At 50.6% G+C, this 21051-nt stretch overlaps 1 protein-coding gene across 2 annotated transcripts; it reads right to left on the minus strand.

The window, feature by feature from the left end:
* Positions 1–458: 458 nt before the first annotated feature.
* On the minus strand, positions 459–20999 carry SLC26A11 (solute carrier family 26 member 11). Of its 2 annotated transcripts, XM_057716485.1 has the most exons (17): positions 20925–20999; positions 19608–19822; positions 18858–19050; positions 18376–18461; positions 16315–16394; positions 15111–15253; positions 10740–10915; positions 10239–10311; positions 7921–7971; positions 6737–6797; positions 4567–4622; positions 4230–4370; positions 3484–3611; positions 3070–3169; positions 2478–2611; positions 2066–2138; positions 459–1306 (listed from the first exon to the last, which is right to left on the minus strand). In XM_057716485.1, the coding sequence occupies exons 2-17, from the start codon at positions 19818–19820 to the stop codon at positions 1215–1217; spliced, it is 1800 nt and encodes a 599-aa protein (XP_057572468.1). In that variant the 5' UTR covers positions 19821–19822; positions 20925–20999; the 3' UTR covers positions 459–1214. The 2 variants fall into 2 exon arrangements, with proteins under 2 accessions (XP_057572468.1, XP_057572469.1); XM_057716486.1 differs by lacking the exons at positions 18858–19050; positions 20925–20999 and having other exon boundaries at positions 18376–18487; positions 19608–19785.
* Positions 21000–21051: the final 52 nt, after the last annotated feature.

Genomic DNA, 21051 nt, shown 5'->3' on the forward strand with positions numbered 1-21051 from the left:
AAAAGGGACCACAACTCCATCAGAGCTCTGGGCAGGTGTGGCCCAGCAGGCAGAGCTTTGTGTGAAAACAGAAACTGCCTGAGGTAAGGAAAGGTTGACTTGGAGCTGGCGGTGAACCGTTTAGTTGGCTGGTCAGGGGCCTGGAAAGAGAACACCAGAAGATGGAGGACAAAAGAATCTGACAAAACTCGTGTATATGGGCAGGCCTGGACCCTCGCTTTGCTCAGACACCAGCCAGAATGGCCTGGGCAGAACACTTATGACTCTAGGGCACCACATCCAAGGCCATCTGCACAGTGAGTTCTTTCTCAAAGAGAGTCCAAGAGCACAACCTTCCTCAGCTGGGATTTACTTCTAAAAAGGATGAAAGTGAAATTTAAAACAGGCAAGTCCATGTATAGATGGCTTGCTAAGTAAATTACGATGCATATATGAATAAAATACCATGTAGCCATTGATAATCATATATTCTCTATTTATTATCACAACGAACAATTCACAGCAATGACCGCATGAAAATGTGGGTCACAGAGCACCACGGATGAAATGATCCCATTTACATGAATGTAAACACACACCCACATGCTAACGTACACATGTGTATGTGTACTGGAGGGAGGAGGTCTGGAGCTATCACCAAAGTGGACGGGGGTGGGGAGGGGGGTTTCTTGTAGTTTTTACAATAAGCATTTATGGTTTTTACAAAAACACCAAAGCTATTACTTTTTTTTAAATTTAGAAAACACAACCAAGTTATTTTTAATAGACATTTTAAGTCGTTTGGCAAACCTTGGTTTTCCTCCCAACAACAGCTCAGCCGCCGCCATCAAGAAGGGAACCCACCTGAGAGATGCCCACCCTCCCCACTTCCCCCGAAATCCAGGAAGGAGCTGGGGCAAGAGGATTCGTCTCATAGACCAGATTGAAACCCCTGCCCTTTCCTTTCTCAAGTGGTCTGCCGTTCCAGAAACTGTTCTCCAAACCACTCTTTAAAAAAAAGAGTTCGCATACCAGGAAGAGCAGGGAGCTACTTTTTTCAATCATCTCAGAGGAAGGGATGAGTCCCACCTGTGGACCACCACACAGCTGCCCTCCCCCTCCTCCAGAACACCTGCTCAGGTTTCTCAGATCCATCTGCAAGGCGGCATCCGGCATCACAGTGACAAGAACCTTCCGTGAGACCCTCTGATGTGGGGCACCCATCGGTGGCCCAATCAGGCCTTCAGCAGGGCGATCTTGTGTTCCGGCACAGAGTCTTCGCTGCCATTGTAGGGCTGGGTGCCTGCTTCTTGCTTCAGGTATTTCTCTGCAGAAAACACAAGGTTTCCAAACACTGAAAGTGCGAAGTGAGGATGGGTCAGTTCATAGAATGGGATTAAAGGCTGGCATTTTGGGGGCCTGGAGCCTGGGGAGTTAAGGTCCCTGGGCCAGTGCCCCCAGCCCTGGGCTGGTTTCACCTAAGGCTCCATCAGCACCTCACCACTCTCCATGCCACGGTAACCCTCCTTATTACTGGTTCTACGGTGCGGCTGGGCCCAATCTGTTTATACAGCTCCTGTGGATCAGAGTCTGGCTGCTTCTAGCAGCAACATGCATGAATCTCACAGACACCACATCAAGCCAAGGAAGCCAGACACAAAAAGAATCCTTTTGATCCCACGACATGAAGTTCTAGAACAGCCTACACTGACCGATGGTGGAAGAAATCAGAGCAGTGCCTACTCCTAGTGGGGGTCACTGGAAGGGGGAAGGAGGGAACTTTCTGGAACAATGGAGACGATCTACATCCTGATTGGACACCCACAGCATCCATCTGTCAGGACTCAAACTCACATTTAGGATATGTGCATTTTACTCAACGGAAACTGTGCCTCGATTAAAGACACACATACGGTCCTAAAAAATAAAACCCTGCCTCACACTTGTCCGAATGCTCCCCACCCCTGGACTCAAGCACCCTTCCTCCCGTCTCCCAGGGTCTCGTCCTGCCATCCAGACCCTGCGGGGTGTGGGCAGCCGGGCTGCCACATCTCTCTCTCTCTCTCTGATGACTGGGCACACCCACCTGCTTCTTCCAGGGTGCAGAAGTACAGGACGCCCTTCAGGTCAGCGGACAGCAAGACACGGAGAACGGGGACCTATGGGGACAGATAAACAGTTATTCCAGATGGAAATGCTCCTGTGCTAGCGAGCCACGTCACAGGCTACCTCACATCTCCATAAGAGGAACACGTCTTAAGTGCATACTTTCTGAAGGACATGGAGACGAATGCTCTGCAAATACGACACATGATGTTATGAACACAAGCAGAACTCTGCAGCCAGGTGCCGAGAGGCAGGAGCCCAGCCGCCTTCCCCACTGTGTGACACTGGGCAAGCCACTCAGCTTCTCTGGGCCTTGGCATCCTCATCTCGACATGGGGACAGTGACAACACAGACCTCACAGGCTACTTTGAGAGCGGCTGCTGACACCCACCTGCAGGCCAATGAGGGCGAGGGTGGCGCCCCTCTTGTGGAAGTCCTCCAGGAGCTCCCCGAGCCCCAGCACCACCGTGTAGTCGATGTTGCAAATGTGGGTGCAGTCCAGGGCCGCAGAGCGCGGCGGGGATGCTGGGGGGACACGGGAATGGTCATGCCAGGTAGAGGCCACCAGAGGAGGCCTGGCCAGGGGCGTGGGGCCAAGCAAGGCCATCAAAAGCTCCTCCCCAGTGGGGACGGGAAGGGGAAAGGACAAGGACCCAAGACATTAGCTGTTTGGGGACAGCAGCAACCATTTCATTCATAGGGCAGGCAAACAGTCCCTTGTCCCCTAAATGCTGACTCCTGGAAGGAGTGGGCCCTCAGGGACCCATACTGAGTAACTGCCACCCTTGCCGCATGCAGACGGAAGGGTGGGGTTGGGGTCCACTGGACACTACTCTGAGACGCCCGAGACCCCTGGACCCGAGGACGGGGGAGCTCCTTCCTGACAGCTGAGGGCAGGGTCTTGGGGTCCAGCAGGAACCAGGCTGGGGTGAACAGGGGGTGGGGGGGAGCTGGGGGTGACCGCAGCCTGTCTGGCCACATACTTGCCAGAGCCCGGCTCAATAACGCCTCCCGGAGGGTCTCTATTGCAGGGAAGTGCAGACCGCTCGCCGGCTGCAGGACCAACACAGGACCCTCTGACACCTGGGGACAGTGGGTAGGAAGCACGTGAGCCCTGGAGGCACGTTCAACAGGGTAGCTCTTCCAGGCCTAGGGTGGATGGGAGGGCATTCCCCCACCCCTACCCACAGCCCCACGCGCAGCGGGACAGCACAGTGGGGTTATTACAAGGTCACACCATCCGACAGGTGAATGGTCACTCAGCAGTGCCTCAGGCCACAATCACACTGAGAGCTCAAAATGCAAGACACTGGGGTCAAGGGGTCCGCCCAAGGCATTCTTTACCCCACTGGGCCCAGAGGCCGGCACGTCCCCCTCCGGGAGGCCAGATAGACTACCTGTATCTTGGGTCTAGCCACGGAGTGCAGGAGAATCAGCACGGACACCAGGGTCCCTGCCAGGATGCCATACTGGACCTCCCAGAAGCAGAGCAGGAACGTCACACAGAGGGGCAGCAAGTCCAGCCCTGGGAGAAGGGGTCCAGCTGAGGGGTGGCCTCTCCTCGGCAAGCTCGGCTCCCAGCTACCCGAACCCCCCGATGAAAGACGCCTTGTGCTTGGCTTTTCGCATAATGACTAAAGGTGTCATAGACCCCAAAGAGCCCCTGAGGGATCCCCACCCAGCGACTTGGGGACTGATGCTTCCAAAGATCCATGCCAGCTCAAGGATGTGTCAGAGGCAGGAAATCCCTCCCTACCTGGATGAGGGGCTGTTAAGACCTGCCTGGCTGGCCTGGCTCCCTGCCTCTGGGAAGAGGCCACAGTGGGCACTTCTCAGGGGACCAAGGAAAAAGGGATCTGAGGGCCAGGGAGGCACAGAGACCTCTCTTAGATGCAGAAGCCACATAAATCCCTTAACTGCTTTGAGAAACAAAAGAGAACAAAAACTTGTTACGGGAAAGGAATTGCAGGTTCTGAGGAACCCTGAGCCGCTATCACCAGTGGAGAAAGGGAGGCTGTGACATGGGCCCTGCTGGTCACACCAAAGCCCCCATCTCTCGCCCAGCTGGGCCAGCGTGGGCAGCAGTCAACGGCACGCGCAGGATCATCGGTAACCGTGGTGCCGACCGACAGGAAGTACATACTTTTCACTCGCCAGAGCGTCCCCACAATCTTGGTGTCGAACAGGGGGACCACGGCCATGATGATGACGGCAGCCAGGGCAGACTTGGGGATGTAGTAGAAGAGCGAGGTCAGGTAGTCGAGCGACAGCAGCACCAGGGCTCCTGTGGGGGCGAGGGGTGCCATGACCTCGTGGCCCTGCCACCCTGACTCCCACCCAGCAAGGAGCCCCTGCTCTGGGGCACACAGCTGGGTGCCAGGGCTGACTGCATCCGCACCCTGGGCTCCCTCCACTCCTTTCCTCCCATCTCATTGCCACGGACACAGGGGGAGCACAGTGTGTGTGCAAAGGGTGCTCACCCGTCATCAGGCCCCCTGCTGGGGTGCATACCCCTGACTGGGCATTCACTGCCGTCCTGGAAGGCAACAGAGACCCGTTAGTGGCTGTCAGACCAGGAGAGCTGGGAAGGTATGGGTCCACACATCTGTGGCTGTTCTCCACCGTTGGGGGATCCGGAGGGAATAAGAGGACCCACCAACGCTGCCACCTAGTGGAGAGGCTTAGACACTGACACACTAGGTCCTCTCCTCCTTGGGAACTGTTGGGCCTTCTCAGTTAACCCAAAATAACAGACTGGAGCATCTGAGAGAGGCCTTGTTGTAAATCCAGATGTCCAATGGGGGAGCCATAAATTAAAACTCCCTGTTATGGGCTGAATTGCATCCCCCCTCACCCCCTCCCAATGCCTACGTTGAAGCCCTAACCCCCAGCATCTCAGGAAGTGACTGTATTTGGAGAAAGAGCCTTCAAAGTGGTGATTAAGTTAATATGAGGTATTTAGGGTGGGCTCTACTCCAATGTCCTTATTCGAAGAGGAAAATGGGACACACAGGAGCCAGGATGCACAGACACAGAGGAGAGGCCACCTGAGGACACAGAAAAGGCGGCTGTCGGCAGGTCCAGGAGAGAGGCCACAGGAGAACCAACCCTGCCGGCACCTTGATTTTGGACATCCAACCTCCAAAACCGTGAGCAGTAAATGTCCGTTTAAGTCACCCAGCCGTGGTATTTTGTTAAGACAGCTCTGGCAAAATAATACATCCCCCTGCAATGGAATCCCATGCTACCACAAGAAATGAGGACACATGCTTATTTTTACTGATATGGAAAAATGCTGACGATAATCTGCCAAGTAGGGGGGAATATATATACACATATAAATCATATGTAGATACATATACACACACGTGTATATACATACATATAAACACACAATAAAAAACATAAAAGGAAAAACACTGCAATTCTAACAGTGGAATTACGAGTTAATTTTGCTTCTTTTTCAAGCTGCCTATTTGAAAAACTATATTTGACCCAAATGCCCAAGCTTTCTTTGCTGAAGAACTGGCCCTCAAGTCACATTTTCCTTTGCCGCCACCAAGACAAGAGAACCATAGCTTGATTCCGACAACAGTACAGGACTCTGCCTCCTCCACACCTACCATACCCCTAGCCGTGACCTGTGCCCACCCATATTCCTCCAGAAATAAATGTTGTCTGTACATTTCCACAAACGCCTTCTCATAAGTCACCTTTAACCTCTACGGAGTTAGGCAGAAATTTCATTAATTGATTAAATACTCACAGAATTTTTTCACTACCCATGATGTGCAAAGAATTGTGCTAGATACCGGGGGAAACAAAATATGACCCTGACTGAACAGGCCCACAACCTAGTTATGCCAACAAGAGCATATAAAAACTTAAATTGAAAACGGTTAGAGGTTTTATTTCATAAATGCTAATATAGTGCCACCTACCAAGTCACCGGCATTGTTCTACATGATTTTCTTTAAATCCTCTAAATAACTTTCTGAGACAAGCCCCGCTGTGATGCTGAGGTGCGGGAGGTCAGGCAGTGTGCCCTGCTCCCCTCTCAACATGGTGGTTTGTGGTGTTGGGAAGGTTTAGTGCTCAGACAGGGTAGGGTCAGGTTCCAGGATGTGGCCTGAGGGCCAGGTACTGACGCCTCCTCTTCTCCTTCCAGCCACAGGCCACCCTCCAGCCCTGCCCTCCTGCCTTTTTGGGGGGCCGTATGGCAACCCCACCCCAGAGTCTGCCCCTTCTTCAGGCAGAGCCGCAGTGCTTCCCGCCTCCACTATCTTTCAGGAATTAACTCTGGCACCAAGATACTGGGAGCATTTCCATGCATAGGCATCTTTTTTTTTTTTTTTTTTTTTTTACCACGCACAGGCATCTTTTTAATGTTAAACTGCAGCACGGTGTATCTGCGTAAAGAAAACCAGCTGAGATGGTGAGGGAAGCAGAGGGAGACCCCTCCTGCCTCCCATGGACACAGTCACGGCTGACCAAGGGAGAGAAGACCAATGGGGAGAAGAACGAAAACAGCCTCAAGACGTGGGCAAGGGCCTGGCAGGGGGAACCTGGTTCTTCAAGCCGAACAAGGACCCTCTGTCCTGGGCTGGGACCTCCCTGGAGACACAGAGAAGGGAGCACGTAGTCACTCACCGTCCAAAGCTGCCTGTGACTGGGTAGGAGGAGAAGAGGGAGCCCAGGATGTTGGTCAGGCCTGGGGAGAAATGGAAGGAAAAGGCTCATCTAAGAGGAGAAGGAGCATAAAACAGAGGGAAAAAGGAGATGGGGAGGAAGGAGATGAAAACCAGAAAAGAAACAGGAAGACAGAAGGTGAAAGGAACTACCCAGTGGGGCAACCTATATCCGGTTCTCTCTCCCTCTACGAAGGACAAAACAAACCATAATCTTTACCAAGTGCACTGAGGTTGATTCTAGCCATAAAGCAATTCTGACCCCAGCCTTGCCTGTGTAAGTTAAATATGCCTCTTCCTGTGTATAATGGAACCAGGAATCCTGCCTGCCCACAAGGGCGGACAGCTGAGGAAGGCAAGTGTGCACAGACAGGCCCAAAGTGCCCAGGACGCCCGCTGATGTTCCTTGTACTCTGAGTTCCTTCAAACCCACACTCCTTTTGTGACATGACTGGCCAAGGTGAAGGGCAGAAGGTCTCGGCCAGTAAGCTGGCTTCCCTGTGTGCCTCTGATTAATCTGTAGTGCACACACTCATGCCCGGAGCCTGGCTGGGACCTCAGAACAGAGGTAACTAGCTCATCACCATCGGCTCGTCAGCACCTGCCTCATCCAGGGGCCTTCACGAAGACCACCATGGTGTCCTCAGCTCTGCAGAACCCACAACCGGTCACAAGTTCAAGGCCTGCTCTCGAGACAGGTCAGGTGACAGCCGGGACACACCCCTCCACAGTCAGGAAGCCTAGGGCCCACTTGAGTCCTCACTCATCCGCCTGCCCCTCCTGGAGGGAGGCACGGGGGTGGAGCACAGGCAGCCAAGATCCCGCACAATCAGCAGGCTCACCTGAGATCCTATCCGGCTACATTCCTGAGCAACCCTCACCCTGGAAGCCCCCACCCCCAGCCCAAGTGGAACATTCCGGGTGTTCCCAGGCACAGAACAGGCCACAGCCCTCAGGGTCTGGTACACAGCAGGTGCTCCATGAGCCTCAGTCAAACTGGACACCACATGTCAGCACCCTACTCCTAGGGATTAAACTGAACCACCTGAGATGGGAGAATGGGCCCCACTCAGCCAGTTCTGCGCCCCTGCGTGTCAACGCCACCACCACCCAGACCCCAGGAACCACCTGCCACAGGGATCTTACCGATGGCCAGCAGCTCCTGGTTGGCATCAATACGGTAATTATTTTGAGAAGCTAAAGAGAACATACAATAAAAACATTGTCACTAAATATATATCATCAGGAAGTCATTTACGAAATGATAAAACAGGCTACCAATTTCTCCCTACAGCATTGTCTATGTTTCGTAAATATAAGGTATAAACATAGATAAAATATATACATGTATGCAAATATATACACATCTCTGTATGTTTACAAGAAGAAAAAAGAAAGAGCAAAATGTTAGCAGTTAATTGCGTTAGTGAGAGATTACAAGTGATTCATTTTTTTCTTTATCCATTTATGAACTTTCAATATCTTGTGCAACAAACATGTATTGCTTTTGTAATAAGGGAAAGATGTTTTAAACTAAAAAGTTCTCTGGTTACAAGTCAAGATGACTAGAAAGTCTCAGATGAGGCCCAGAGAGATGAGAGGGAAGATTTAGGGGTAAATGATGGAGGGGCATGAATCTTAAGACAGTGGTTGGCAAACTTTTTTTTTAATTATTTATTTTTGGCTGCCTTGGGTCTTTGCTGCTGCACACAGGCTTTCTCTAGTTGTGAAGAGTGGGGGCTACTCTTCGTTGTGGTGCCAGGCTTCTCACTGTGGTGGCTTCTCTCGTTGTGGAGCACAGGCTCTTGGTGCATGGGCTTCAGCAGTTGTGGCACTCAGGCTCAGCAGTTGTGGCTCGCTGGCTTAGTTGCTCTGCAGCACATGGGATCATCCCAGACCAGGTCTCGAACCCATTTCCCCTGCATTGGCAGGCAGATTCTTAACCAGTGCACCACCAAGGAAGTCCCTGGCAAACTTTCTGTAAAGGGCCAGACTGTCAATATTTTAGGTTTTGAGGGTCACACCCTCTGTCACAACTGGTCAGTCTCTGTTATAGCACAAAGCAGCCATACAACGTGAAACAAGTGAGCAAGAGATCATCTTCCAATAAAACCTTATTTGTGAACGGAAATACAAATTTCATATACTTTTCATGTGTCACCAAATCCTAATCTTTAGTTTTTTTTTCAAACATTTAGAAACGCAAAAGCCATTTGTAGGTGATGGGCAGCTGGCTGTGGTTTACTAAGCCTTGACTTAGCATGACAAGCTTTACAAATGAGCACAGGAAGCCAGCTGACTTCAGAAGAAAATGGAGAGTTTTCTAAGTAACAGACAAGATGAGTAAAAGCTCTCACATGCAGATTCCAAGATACGCACCCTTCCAAATTAAAAAAAAAAAAGGATCAGAAAAATAAAAACTGAACAAGAAAGACATGAGCTGAACAGGTAAACTGAAATGCAGCGTGGTCATGAGCAACTGCCGGCATTTGGAAAGGAGAACCCTTTAGAATGAACACTGCTTTAGAGTCTCCTTGCAATGGTCTAAGGATCCAGTTGCTGGAACTTCAGAGAAGGAAACATGATCCTGGCACAACCTGGGCTGGGCAGTGAACACAATGTAGGTAGTCATAATAACATACATATCATATATTTGAATTTTAACCTTTAGAGTCAAATTAGATCCAAAGAAGGACCTAACCCTGTTATAGAGCAGAAGGAACATGTCATCCTCATGGACAACACAGAGCAAAAGTCCAAGGACCTAAGACAGAAGTGGGGACACGTGAAGGTTTTGGCACCCTCAGCTCAAGCAGAGGGAACCAGAGTACTGAGCCGCAAGCATATAACTAGATTAACGGGGGTGGGGGGGACAGGCCAGGTGTGCTCAGACACCTGGAAAGGGCACTTCATTAAATTTTTAGGAATTTTGTTAACAGATTATCAAATACAGCCATTATTACCAATTAAATGAAAACTTTCAATTAAATAAATTATATTAAAAACAAAGATAATACTTCAAATGTATCAGTTCCTAATTTATTTTACTACCTTTCATTATGATCAATGAGGTTATTTAGCTGCATCTGTACAGTGGATGGTAGCTATGTCACATCTCATCATGAGATCTGAATGTTCAAACTCCACATTCAGCTTGAAATCAGCTGGCAGGCAGAGTGTTTACACCACACACAGAAAGTTCAACTGGCAAAGGCTAAACGCAGGACCTTTTATGTCCACAGAGAGTGGACTGTCGAATGTTTCCAGCTATTGGAAGAGACTTTTCCTTGACAATCTATTTTTACTATAGATTGAAAAAAACAAAACAAAACATGTATTACTTGGATAAAAACTCAAAGTTTTAAAAATCAGAGCAGATAAAAGCAGGCAGGAGAGCAGGCAAGCAAGGCAGGCTGGGCTCTGAACTGAGGTACCAGGGAGGGCGTGGGTGGTGAGCATCTTACCAAAGGATTTGGCCACTGCAATGCTCTCCAGGAGACCCATCAGGGGCACCACGGCCAGCCCGGCCCCCATTCCCTGAGAGAGGAGAGAGGGATGGTGAGTGACCCTCTGGGGAAGGACAGAAGAGGTCTGACCAGGCAGTGACCCAGTAAGGCAGGCACTGGCTCGTCCATGTCTGACAGAAGCAAACATACTTCAGCTGCAGGGCTGTGAGCTCATACTGCAAGGAGCAGAACACAACACATTCCTGCTCTGCCAGCATCCATGACGGCAGGAACACCCCTGGGCTCAAGGCAGAATAAGGTGGTGTCCCTTGAGGTTGTGCCTAATTTGGAATTCATTCATACCTGTCCCTGCACCAGAGATGCCCCTTCCTGAGGACGCAGCAGTCCCAGCTGAGCTCAGAGCTGCCCGGCACTAAGCCGATGCATTAGGAGATAGAACCAGGCACAGGGGCCACTGCGGCCTCGGCCAAGCTGGCCTGGCTTCCTGTCTCTACCCACCTGTACCATCTCCGTGAAGGAGATCGTCCCGTTGGCAGTGGTCACTGAGAAGGGAGGGATGTGGGCATCAGGGAGCCCCTCGGGTGTCTTCCCAGTTAGAACAAAAGGCTGGTATCCAGTCACCTGGAAGGAGTATGCGACCAGGGCGGCAAAGGAGACCACCAGGGCGTTGCGAGCTAGGACAGACAGGGGGAGAGACCATCAGTGAAACCTGGATCCTCTGGGTAACTGGGGCAAATACACTTTAGGAGGTGGAAGACCCCACCCCAGCCTGGGAAACAGCATGGATAATAGTGACTGTATGGCAGGCATGAACACGTGACACCATGAAAAATGCACGATGGTGAAAGAGGAGTGGCGATACACAGGGTCAGCACAGACATCATCTACTGGCCACCAGTGACTTAACAATCAAAGGTACAGCCAGAAAGACTTTGAGACCAGATCTCCCAGGGCGATGCCACTTTGAAGATGGGGTAACAGAGCAGGCTTACCCTGCTGCCTAAAACAACTAAAAACTGGACAAAATATATGGAACAATGGTGTCTATGTATATATACCCAAACAACTCCCAAACTGACCTTCCAGAAATGAAAACCATAATGTCTGAGGCAAAAAATACTGAATAGATTAAAAACAGACTAGATATTACAGGAGAAAAAACTACTGAAACTGAAGATATAGCAATACAAGCTCCTCAGAATGAAACACACAAAAGAAAAGACTAAAAAATTGTACAAAGCATCAGTAGCTATGGAACAATTTCAAGCAACCTAATATACATGTGTCAGAATCCACAAAGACAGACTGTGGAGTGGCATGGGGAGATAGCACAAGGATTTGAAGAAATAATGGCTGAGTGTTTTTCCAAATTTGATAAAAACTGCAAACCTGCATATCCAAGAAACTCAATGAATTTCAAGCACAAGACATATGGAATAAAACAACCCCCTTCCAAAAGAAAAAACCCCCCAAAAAACCAACCACACCAAGGCACATCATAGTCAAATTGCCTGAAGCCAATGAGAAGGATAGTATCTTAAAGTAGCCAGAGAAAAAGGTCATATCTAGAGGAATGAAGGTAAGAATGACAGCAGACTTCTTGTAGGAAACAAAGCAACCCAGAAGACAGGAGAACAGCATCTTTAAAGTGTGAAGGGGGAAAAAACTCTCTAGAATTCTATATCCAGCAAAGTTACCCTCCAAAATTAAAGTAAAACACTGCCTTTTTTGGACATACAAAAGCTGAAAGAATTCATCACCAACAGGCCTGCACTACAGAAAACAATAGAGAATAGAGAAGGTCCTCCAGGCAGAATGAAAATGATACAGGTGGAATCTGGATCTACACAAAGGATGGAAGAGCACCAGAAAGAGGTACGATGTGGACAAGTATAACAGACTTTGTTCTCATTACTTACACATCTTCAGAAGTAACTATATACTTATAGTGGAGAGAACAATAATGACTGAGGGATTTAAAACACACGAAGAAAAACATATGACAATCATAGCACAAAGCCTAGAAGGGAAGAAATGGAAGTATCTGGTCATAAAGTTCTTATATCAACATGAAGTTGGACGCATACTGTGTTAAGATACAGATGTGTATGATAAACCCTAAAGCAACCAAGGAAAACAAAAAGGCAAAAACAAAAACACATGCAGCAGTTATAGTCAATAAGCCAATACAAGAAATAAAAAAGAATCATAAAAAAAATACTCAATCCAAAAGACGACAGAAAGAGAGGGAAAAGGGAACAAAGAAAAAATGAGACAATAGGAAACAAAGAGCAATATGGTATATCTAAAGCCAAATACATCAATCATCACATGAAACGTAAACGTATCACCCGCCCCCATGAAAAAGCAGAGATCGTCAGATTGTATTAAAAAACAAAACCCATCTATATGCTTCCTACAAAAAACACACTTTAAACATAAAGACACAAATCAGTTAAATAGACTCAAAGTAAAAGAATGGGAAAACATACACTAATACTAACCAAAAAAAAGCTGGAGCAGCTGTACATCAAAGTAGATTTCAAAACAAAGAATGTTACCAGGATAAAGAGGGTCATTTCCAGAGAAAATTATAATCCTATGTACGTATGTACATACAAAGTCTGTTCTCTGACCGTAATGGAATCACATTAGAAATCAGTACCAAAATGCTAGTTAGAAAATCCCCAAATATTTGGAAACCAACTCCTAAAAGGTTAATGGTTCAAAAGAGAAATTAAATAATCCACTTCTAAATAATCCACAATTCAAAGGAGAAGTCAAAATGGAAATTAGAAAGTATTTAGAACTAAGTGAAAATGAAAACACAACCTATCAAAATTGTGGGATGCAGCTAAAGCAGTGCTAAGTGGGAAATTTATGACCCTAAACACTATATTGGAAAAGAAAGAAGGTCTCAAAGACCTCAGCTTCCACCTTAAGAATCTGAAAAAGATATGTAAACTCAAAATCAGCCAATGCAAGGAAATAATAAAGATCAGAGCAGAATCAATGTGCTATGAAACAAAAGCAATAGATCAATGCAATCAAAAGTTGGTTCTGTGAGATAAATAAAATTGATACACTTCTAGATCAATTGATCAGGAAAAAGGGCAAGTGACCTGGGAGCAAGTCCTCACTCTGCCTCGTCCTAGCTATGTGACCTTGAGAAGTCTTACTTGATTTGGTTTGTCTGTTTTACCTTTCAGAGCCTCATTTTCCTCACTGGCAAAACAGGGAAAATAATATCTCATTCTCAAGGCTGTCATGAGAATCAAAAGAAGCGATGTTTGTAAAGTGCTTTAGAAGCCATCCATCACTGTATGTCAGATTATAGCTCATTCAATTTCTGCAAGTCCCTACTTTTTCACCTGCAAAAGGGGAAAAATGACAACTGTTCTACCTAGCCCACAAAGGTGTTCTGGGGCTAAATAAATCTACAAATTGCTAATCAAACGCAAGGTACTACTATGGGTTAACCTGTCCTCACTCAGCTAAAATACAAGCTGAAACAATGACATTTTTTTAAAAACACAGCTGGGAGCTCAATAACTTCTTTTCTAAGGCAACAGCACATATCCTGGAGAGAGAGGAGACAGCAGCCCGAGAGAGAAGCCTACAGGGTTTTGGAGCAGCATTTCTCAGACCTCAGTGTGCCTACGAGTCACCTGGCAAGCATGTTAACGTGCGATTCTGCATCAGAGGTCTGGCTGGGCCTGAGACTCTGCATTTCCAACAAGCTCCCAGGGGGTTCCCATGCTGCTGGTCTAAGGCCACACTCTGAGTGTCAAAGGTTTAGGCAACAGAGCCTGTTTTCACTATTTTACAGATGACTGTACTAAAGCTCATAAAATTTTGACAAGTGACTCATGCAAGTGCCAGGTAAGCGGCTAAGCTAGGACTTGAAGCCAAGAGTTTTCACTATAAACTCAGTGCTCTTCCACCCTCTCAAGCGCTTGGTGTTTACCCACGGCCTCCAGGCTACAGAATGAGGTCTGGTGAGCAACTCTAAGGACTGGGAACCAGCTGGAGAAGCTGGAAGTGACTCAAGGGCTGAAATCTAGCCACCCTCTCCCTCCCACAACTGGCTGGATTTCATGGCTGCCAAGCAGTAGGGCCAAGCAAGGTGATTTCCCTTCCCCTCAGCTCTGGGAAGGCCCAGAAGGTATCAACGCTTTCTTGCTTTGCTGTACCTGCCATTCTCTCTCAGTGTTGCCTACCTGCAACTCAGTGGAGATATTTCCATCCCTACCCCCCCACCCAGAGATGGCCCTTCAACCAGCCAATGCTCTTAATAACCCTCCTCATCTTGTAGCCTTTTACTCCAGCCTTTCTTTACAGATCCTCTGGTTAACTGTGACTCAACCTGTGGATTCCAGGCCCGAAGCAAAATGCTTATCTTTTGCAACTGCACAATTAAAACAGGTTTGTCTACTTGGAACCTATTTTCTCCCCTAGAGACCTGCCAGGGCTTCTCAACCTTAGCACAGCTGACATTTTGGGCCAGATCATTTTTTTGCTATGGGAGACTGTACACTGCAGGATGTTTAGTGAAATCCCTGGCCTCCACCCATCAGAAGCCAGAAACAGCCTTGCCCAGTAGTGTCAACCAAAAATGTCTCTGGACACTGCCAAATGTCCCCCCCACACCCCTGGGAGGTGGGATTGGGGGGAGAGCATGCAAAATCATCCCTAGCTGAGAACTTCTGCTAAACAGAGTTCCCAGCCCTGGATGCATATCAGAACCACTTAGCGAGTGATGTGAGAATCTCCAGGGGTAGGATTTGGGTTCCTGGGGTGACCATGACGTGAGCCCAGGTTGTGCAGGACAGGTGTGGAAATGGTCCCTCAGCCAGAAGGCCCCCTCACCTGTGGTGGCAGTCCAAACCAGCCCATGGCTGAGCCGCACGCCAGTGGGCATCTCAGGATGGACAGGAGGCACGTGGTCCCGCATCAGCTTCAGCACCAGCAGCAGCACCATGCAGACCAGCCCCAGCACTGCATCGCCCACCCTGCAGACAGACACCGGTCACCACCCAAACCCACCGATAGCACAGGCTTTCTGCCCTTTGGTTGCTGCTTCTGCTGGAAAGCTCTCTCTCGAATGGGCTTTTTGCTTTTTCCTAAGAAACCCGTGTCCCTGTTGCATTTCAAAACTTTATTCAAAACTTCGTAGGTGCACAGGCCCTGGGAGTTGATGCCCAGATCACAATGGCAGCTGTGCTACCAGCTCGTGTTTTTAGTCACGAAGCTCTCTGGGCTACCAATGCCCTGCCGGTTCAGGAAGAGTCACTTCTGACTTCCTATGATGCTCTCTGACTGGTTTATCTCCATCTCTGCTGCCCCCCATGTGGCTGACCCCCACCAGCTGCATCTTATGGGCCAGGAAACCTCGGCAGCAGATCAGAATGCGAACAGAGGATGGTCACAGGGTCTCCCTCACTCCCTCCAGACAGCTCCCTCTGGGTCACTTCTTCCTCTTGCCCCTCCAGCCAGAGAGGTGTCCTGGCCTCCAGCTGGGCTCAGCTAGGTGCAACTCCTATTTGTCCCTTTAACCTGCTTGCTGCCCTCTGGGAGGAGCCCCTCCATCTGAGGGATGTGCTTGCTGCAGGAACCCTCTCCACCTGTTGCCTGTCCCCTGGACACCTGTATGTCTGTTGACCCCTGCCCTGTGGTACTTTTCCTTACTGAATTATGAACTCTTTGACCAAGAGTCTGCCTGCCCTTCCTTTATACGGTCTCTTCTCACTTCTACCACCTGGGAAATCCCTGCACAGGCTCATGCTGACTGGCGCACTAGATTGACCGGAGCAAAGCTTCTCAAGCTTCAATGTGCCACCTGGGACTCTTGTTAAGCCGACTGATTCAGCAGGTCTGGGCCAGCCAGAGAATGTGTTTCTAACCAGCTCCCAGGTGATGCCAATGATACTGCTCATGGGACCCCTGCTTGAGCAACAGGGCCCCAGAGAACTGGAATAAATGCCATCAGAGAGTGGAAATGGGAAGGGGTGGGGAGTGGGGTCTAGAAAGAAGAGCTGACTTATTCAGGGGCAAAAACACAGCCAGCCGGTACCTGGTCTCTGCGATGTTGTGGAAAGTATAATACACTTGCAGGAAAAACTGCCTGGGGATGTGCTGCAGTCCCAGCAGGTTCTGTGCAAACAGAGATTTTGATTACACAACCTTCCCCGAGATAAAGCCCTGAAGCCCCTCCCTTGCAGCATCTCAATACTGTTCCAAACCTGAAACCCCCCAAGGGCCCCTCCTGGGGGAAAACATCTCCTGGCTCTCCCGGGCCTATCTGTCCATTCCCAAAGCCCCCAGGAGATCAAAGTTATCCCTCCCCGGGGGAAGTGAGGGGCGCAGACTGTATTTCAAAATGTTTGTGTTGCCGCACGTCTTTGCAAATTATTTTCCTATCTGAGGAAAACCTGTATAAGGCAACCTCAAATCAAGAGACTGATTAACTGCGCCCGGGTTTGCGGCCCGGCCCGCCCCCGCAGGCCCGACTGTAAGTGGTACGCGGCCCCATCCATCACTCAGCAGCCCGCCCCTCACAGCGCAGACTCCGCCGCCATTGGCCCTAGGCCGCATCCGTCACCCGGAGGCCCGCCCACCTGGCACCGCCCCCTGCCGGAAGGAAAGGTCTCGCGAAGAGGCAGACAGAACCGTGCGGGCGGGGTCGGGGGAGTTCTGAGGGCCTCCGTGGACAGCAATGACGGCCCCCGCCAAGTCGGGGTCCTCGGCAAGGATAAGGGGCGCCACTCTGTACTTTAGTTCTTCATCTGGTTGGGATCAGAAGGGGAAATCGAGGCCCAGACTCCCAGGGTGATCAGGCTCCAAGGACCCCCAAACCTGTTGTGTACACAGCCCCCCAAGGGGAAGTACACAGGGAAGGGCAGACAGTGCCAGTGGCTTCTGTTCTGGGCAGGGACTCCTGTGTGGGGAGGTCAAGAGGACCCCCACCCCAGCCTAGAGGCTCTCAGATGGCTGTCATGACCTAGTCAAGGTTCTGAAGACAGGGGCCAAGGGTTGCCAAATACCAATACATAAAGAACCTACCCTTTCACTGTGTTATAAAAAAAAGAGCATTCTTGATACTAAAAATGAAGGATAATGTTTCCAGAATAAAGGACAGAGCATCCCACGAAACAGCATTTGCCAAGCTTACCCTGACATATGTGTGTACATAATCTACAGTTCGAATTTACCCACATTGTTCTAGGCTGTTTCCTCCTCTGTAAATGCAGATAATGATAAGCCTACCTCCCAAAGGGCTTGTAAGAACTGAACATAGGGAGAGTTTAATCCAGCACCCAGCACGCAGTGACGTGTCAGCCACTTTATTCTCTCTCATACTCACCCCTCCTGGGCTTCATGTTCTCTCTCACTCAGCCTCCATCCGCGAAGACTGTCACAGGCCAGACCAAAGCAGAGCCTGACTGTGAGAATCATGCCATGGGGAGGCTGGGGGGTGGGTGTGTGTGTGTGAGAGAGGGAGGGAGGGAGAGAGAGAGATCCTGAATCTGTATGATTCAGCTCAGTTTCATTCTGCACACCCAAGCACAGCTTGGGGCAGCCACGTTGGAAGCAAAACAGTGCCTGCCCTCCAGGTAGTCAGAACCCAGTGGAAAGAGAATAAATGATATCCTCAGATAACTGATGATCACTGATTTCAATACTTCTTACAGATGTTTAAACATAAGCATAAAGAAACATAATAGTTGAAAAACATTAAACAAAAAATTGGAAAAAAAGAGATAAAAACAAAATCACCTAGCTAAATTAGTCTGGGGAGCAATTTGCTTGGAATTTTGGCAGTATGCTTGTGACTTGTGAAGAACAATGGCTGAGTACGTAAGAGAGGCAGCAGAACTCTGTGAGGTGAACCACGTGCTCAGGCAGGAAAACTCTGGCAACAGCAGAGGCTGTCATTACTGGCCCCACAAATTACCTGTTGTAGAACTTGGCCATCACTCAATATCACCCCCAAATGATGATTTTATTAATGGAGACTCAGGCCAGCACCACAGGCTCTGGGCCGCAAAACATCAAGAGCTTGGCCCACACATATCAGGATCGGAACTTGGTCCTGCTAGCCAGCAGGTGCCCCAGGGCCAACTAGCGTGCCTACCTTGATCTGCCCGAAGCCGATGATGATGGCAGCAGCCGAGGTGAAACCTTTAATGACGGGACAGGAGATGAAGTCCAGCAGGAACCCTGGACAGCCAAGAGGGAACACCAAGCTGGTCCCAGCCCCACCGGGTTGATGTGGGCTGGGAGAGGTGGTATAGGTGGCATTGGGGCTAAAGACTAGTGGCATACCCTGTTTGGGCTGGTTTGGAGAGCAGGAAAGAGAGGCTAGGAATTGAGTCCCTAGCCACTTCTCCAAGTATCCTGGCCCCTGAGCACAACAGAGGAGGGCTGAGCCACCTCTCCTGACATACACATATACACACACACACACACACACACACACACAGAGGGACAGGCCTTGGAACACAAAGAAGGAAATGCTAAAGGCAGGGAATCCCCAGAAGGAGGTGCCTCGGTACCCCAGAAAAGAGCAGAACTGCAGCCCCCAGCCCCCATGGCAAGAAGGCCTGAGAGTCTTACCCAAGCGCAGGAACCCCATGCCTAACTGGATGCAGCCCGACAGAAAGGCCAGCAGCACAGCATACGCGGGCTCGTGGAAGGTGTAGAAGGAGACCAGGAGGGACATGATGGCTGTGGGGCCCAGAGTCACATCTCGGGAGGTACCCAGAAAGAAATACACGAAGCACCCCATGAAGGCAGAGTAGAGGCCGTACTGTTGGGCAGAGAGAGCAGTGACTACCCAGGAGGCACACAGCACTCCCACAGGGTCCCCAGTGTAGCTGGCTGAGCACAGGGATCTGTGTTGTCCGCTGTGTATTCTGGGCACAGCAGCACATACAGGCAAGGCGAAGTGCTCACCCCCTGTTACCCAAGGTTGTGGACCTGCAGTGATTAGGGGGCCTCTTTTCTACCCACACCCAACTGGGGCCTTTTGTCCTTACATCAGAGTCTGTGAGTCTGAGAAAGCGTTCTTAAAGCCAGGGTGAGTCATCCCACTGGCCCCAACAGACGATCCAGAACTAGCTTGGTGCTGCATGTGACAAGTGTGACAAGAGAGGTTACAGGGGCACACGTCTGCCCAAAGGCAATCACATGCTCTAGGTTGTAAACTAAGGCTTCTTGGGCCCCATGTGACTGGAGCCCAGGGTGCCCCCTTGTCTGGAGGGGATACTATGCATTTCTACTCTGCTCTTGGGTGAGCACTAAGGCCTGGAGTGGGGTCAGGCTGAAGGGAAGGGATGTGGTGGGCAGCAGAGGGAGACATCTCACCTGGGGAGGGAGTCCAGCCACCTCAGCATAGGCCAGTGCCTGGGGAATGACTGTGAGCCCAACTGAAATCCCAGCGATGAAGTCCATCTTCAGCGCATGCCAGGTGTAGTCAGGCAGCCAGGCCAGGAAAGGCAGCCTCTTCTGCATGGTTGCAGTGGACCAGCAGCAGGACATCGGGGCAAAGCCCTTGGGCGGCTTCATAGTAGTCGACATGTCTAGGGTGGGTGGTGGGGGGACACAGACCAGCAGTCAGTGTCTGGGCTTCAGAAAACCCAGCAATAGGGTGAGGGTAGGGGTGAGGGTGGGGGTGGGGTCCAGAGATGTCAGGAGATGCGCCATCTGTCTCCCTTCACCCAGGCCTGGGTGGCGCCAGATGCGTTACATCTCCCCCCACCTTGCTGATCTGAGACAGGAAGCCAACAGCCAGGGCAGAGGAGGAGTCAACCAAAGGTGGAGTGCCCCCCCCCACCTCCACCGACTGCTCTCCCTGAAGCCCACCTGCCCAGACCCTAGGTGCCTTCTCTTCCTCCACTGACTGTGGCCAGAAGAAAACAATAAATGATTTCTCAATGAGAAGCCCAAACACAATTTGGACTCAAAGTTTCTTCTCTCAGGAGAATTTTCCTTTTTTATTCCCCTCCCCCCAGGAAATTTAACGGGGAGCAGTGCAGAGAAAAGCAGGTCCACAGGGACACCCATATCTGGCTAGCGAGGAGTCGGTGGGGTGACTGACATCTCTGAGGGCCCTGAGGTTTTCCAAGTGCGCAGCATGGCAGGCTCCACCCACTACGGCAGACTGCGGCGCTGTGGTGGGGGGGGCTCCCATCCTGAGGCTGCGGCTCACCCCAACCCCCACCTGTGGCGTTCGCATCCTTAGAGGAGCCCTAGGTATTCTAGTTGGTTCTGAAAGAACGTCAGAGGCTCCCCCAGTAATTCAGGGCGCGCATCCTCTAGAGTCCTGGCGCCCCTGGCGCGCAAAGCCCGTCCCAGACCACCCCCTACCCCAGGCCCCGGCGGGGCTGCTCTGGACAGAACCTGCCCCCCACCCCCGAAGCCGCTTGCCCCGGACGCGGGGGTCTAAGGATGAGGACTCCATGCCGGCTGACGGTCCCTGGCCTGCCGGCCCCAGCGAGGCGGAGGGTGGTGGGGACCTGGATGGGGATGAAATGGATGGGGAGCGGGGACCCCGCGAGAGGCGCCCGCACCCTCGAACCGTGCGCCACCTCCCGCGTCGGCCGCCCATTAGCGACCTCGGCCCGTGCCCTGGCAGCTCGCGCACCCGGCCCCGGGCCCCGCTGCCGTCCGCCGCGTACTCACCGGACGCCGCAGCTCGGGGTCTCCTGTCGTCTCCGCAGCGGGTCTGCAGAAACCCGAGAGGGAGGGAGAGCGGGAGCGGGGGCGGGTCCTGGGCGGGTCCTGGTGTACACGTGACCGAGGGCGGGAG

This window comes from Hippopotamus amphibius, chromosome 17, assembly GCF_030028045.1.
Source record: "Hippopotamus amphibius kiboko isolate mHipAmp2 chromosome 17, mHipAmp2.hap2, whole genome shotgun sequence".
Classification (NCBI taxonomy): domain Eukaryota; kingdom Metazoa; phylum Chordata; class Mammalia; order Artiodactyla; family Hippopotamidae; genus Hippopotamus; species Hippopotamus amphibius.

What these genes read in the sequence shown, in the direction of transcription:
- SLC26A11 (XM_057716485.1), bottom strand. Translation starts at nt 19,820, where the DNA reads ATGTCGACTACTATGAAGCCGCCCAAGGGCTTTGCCCCGATGTCCTGC. An exon ending in CATGGGGTTCCTGCGCTTGG is followed by an intron (nt 18,462 to 18,857) that starts GTAAGACTCTCA and finishes TTGGCTGTCCAG; the next exon opens with GGTTCCTGCTGGACTTCATC. An exon ending in CCAGGAGCTGCTGGCCATCG is followed by an intron (nt 6,798 to 7,920) that starts GTAAGATCCCTG and finishes ATTTCTCCCCAG; the next exon opens with GCCTGACCAACATCCTGGGC.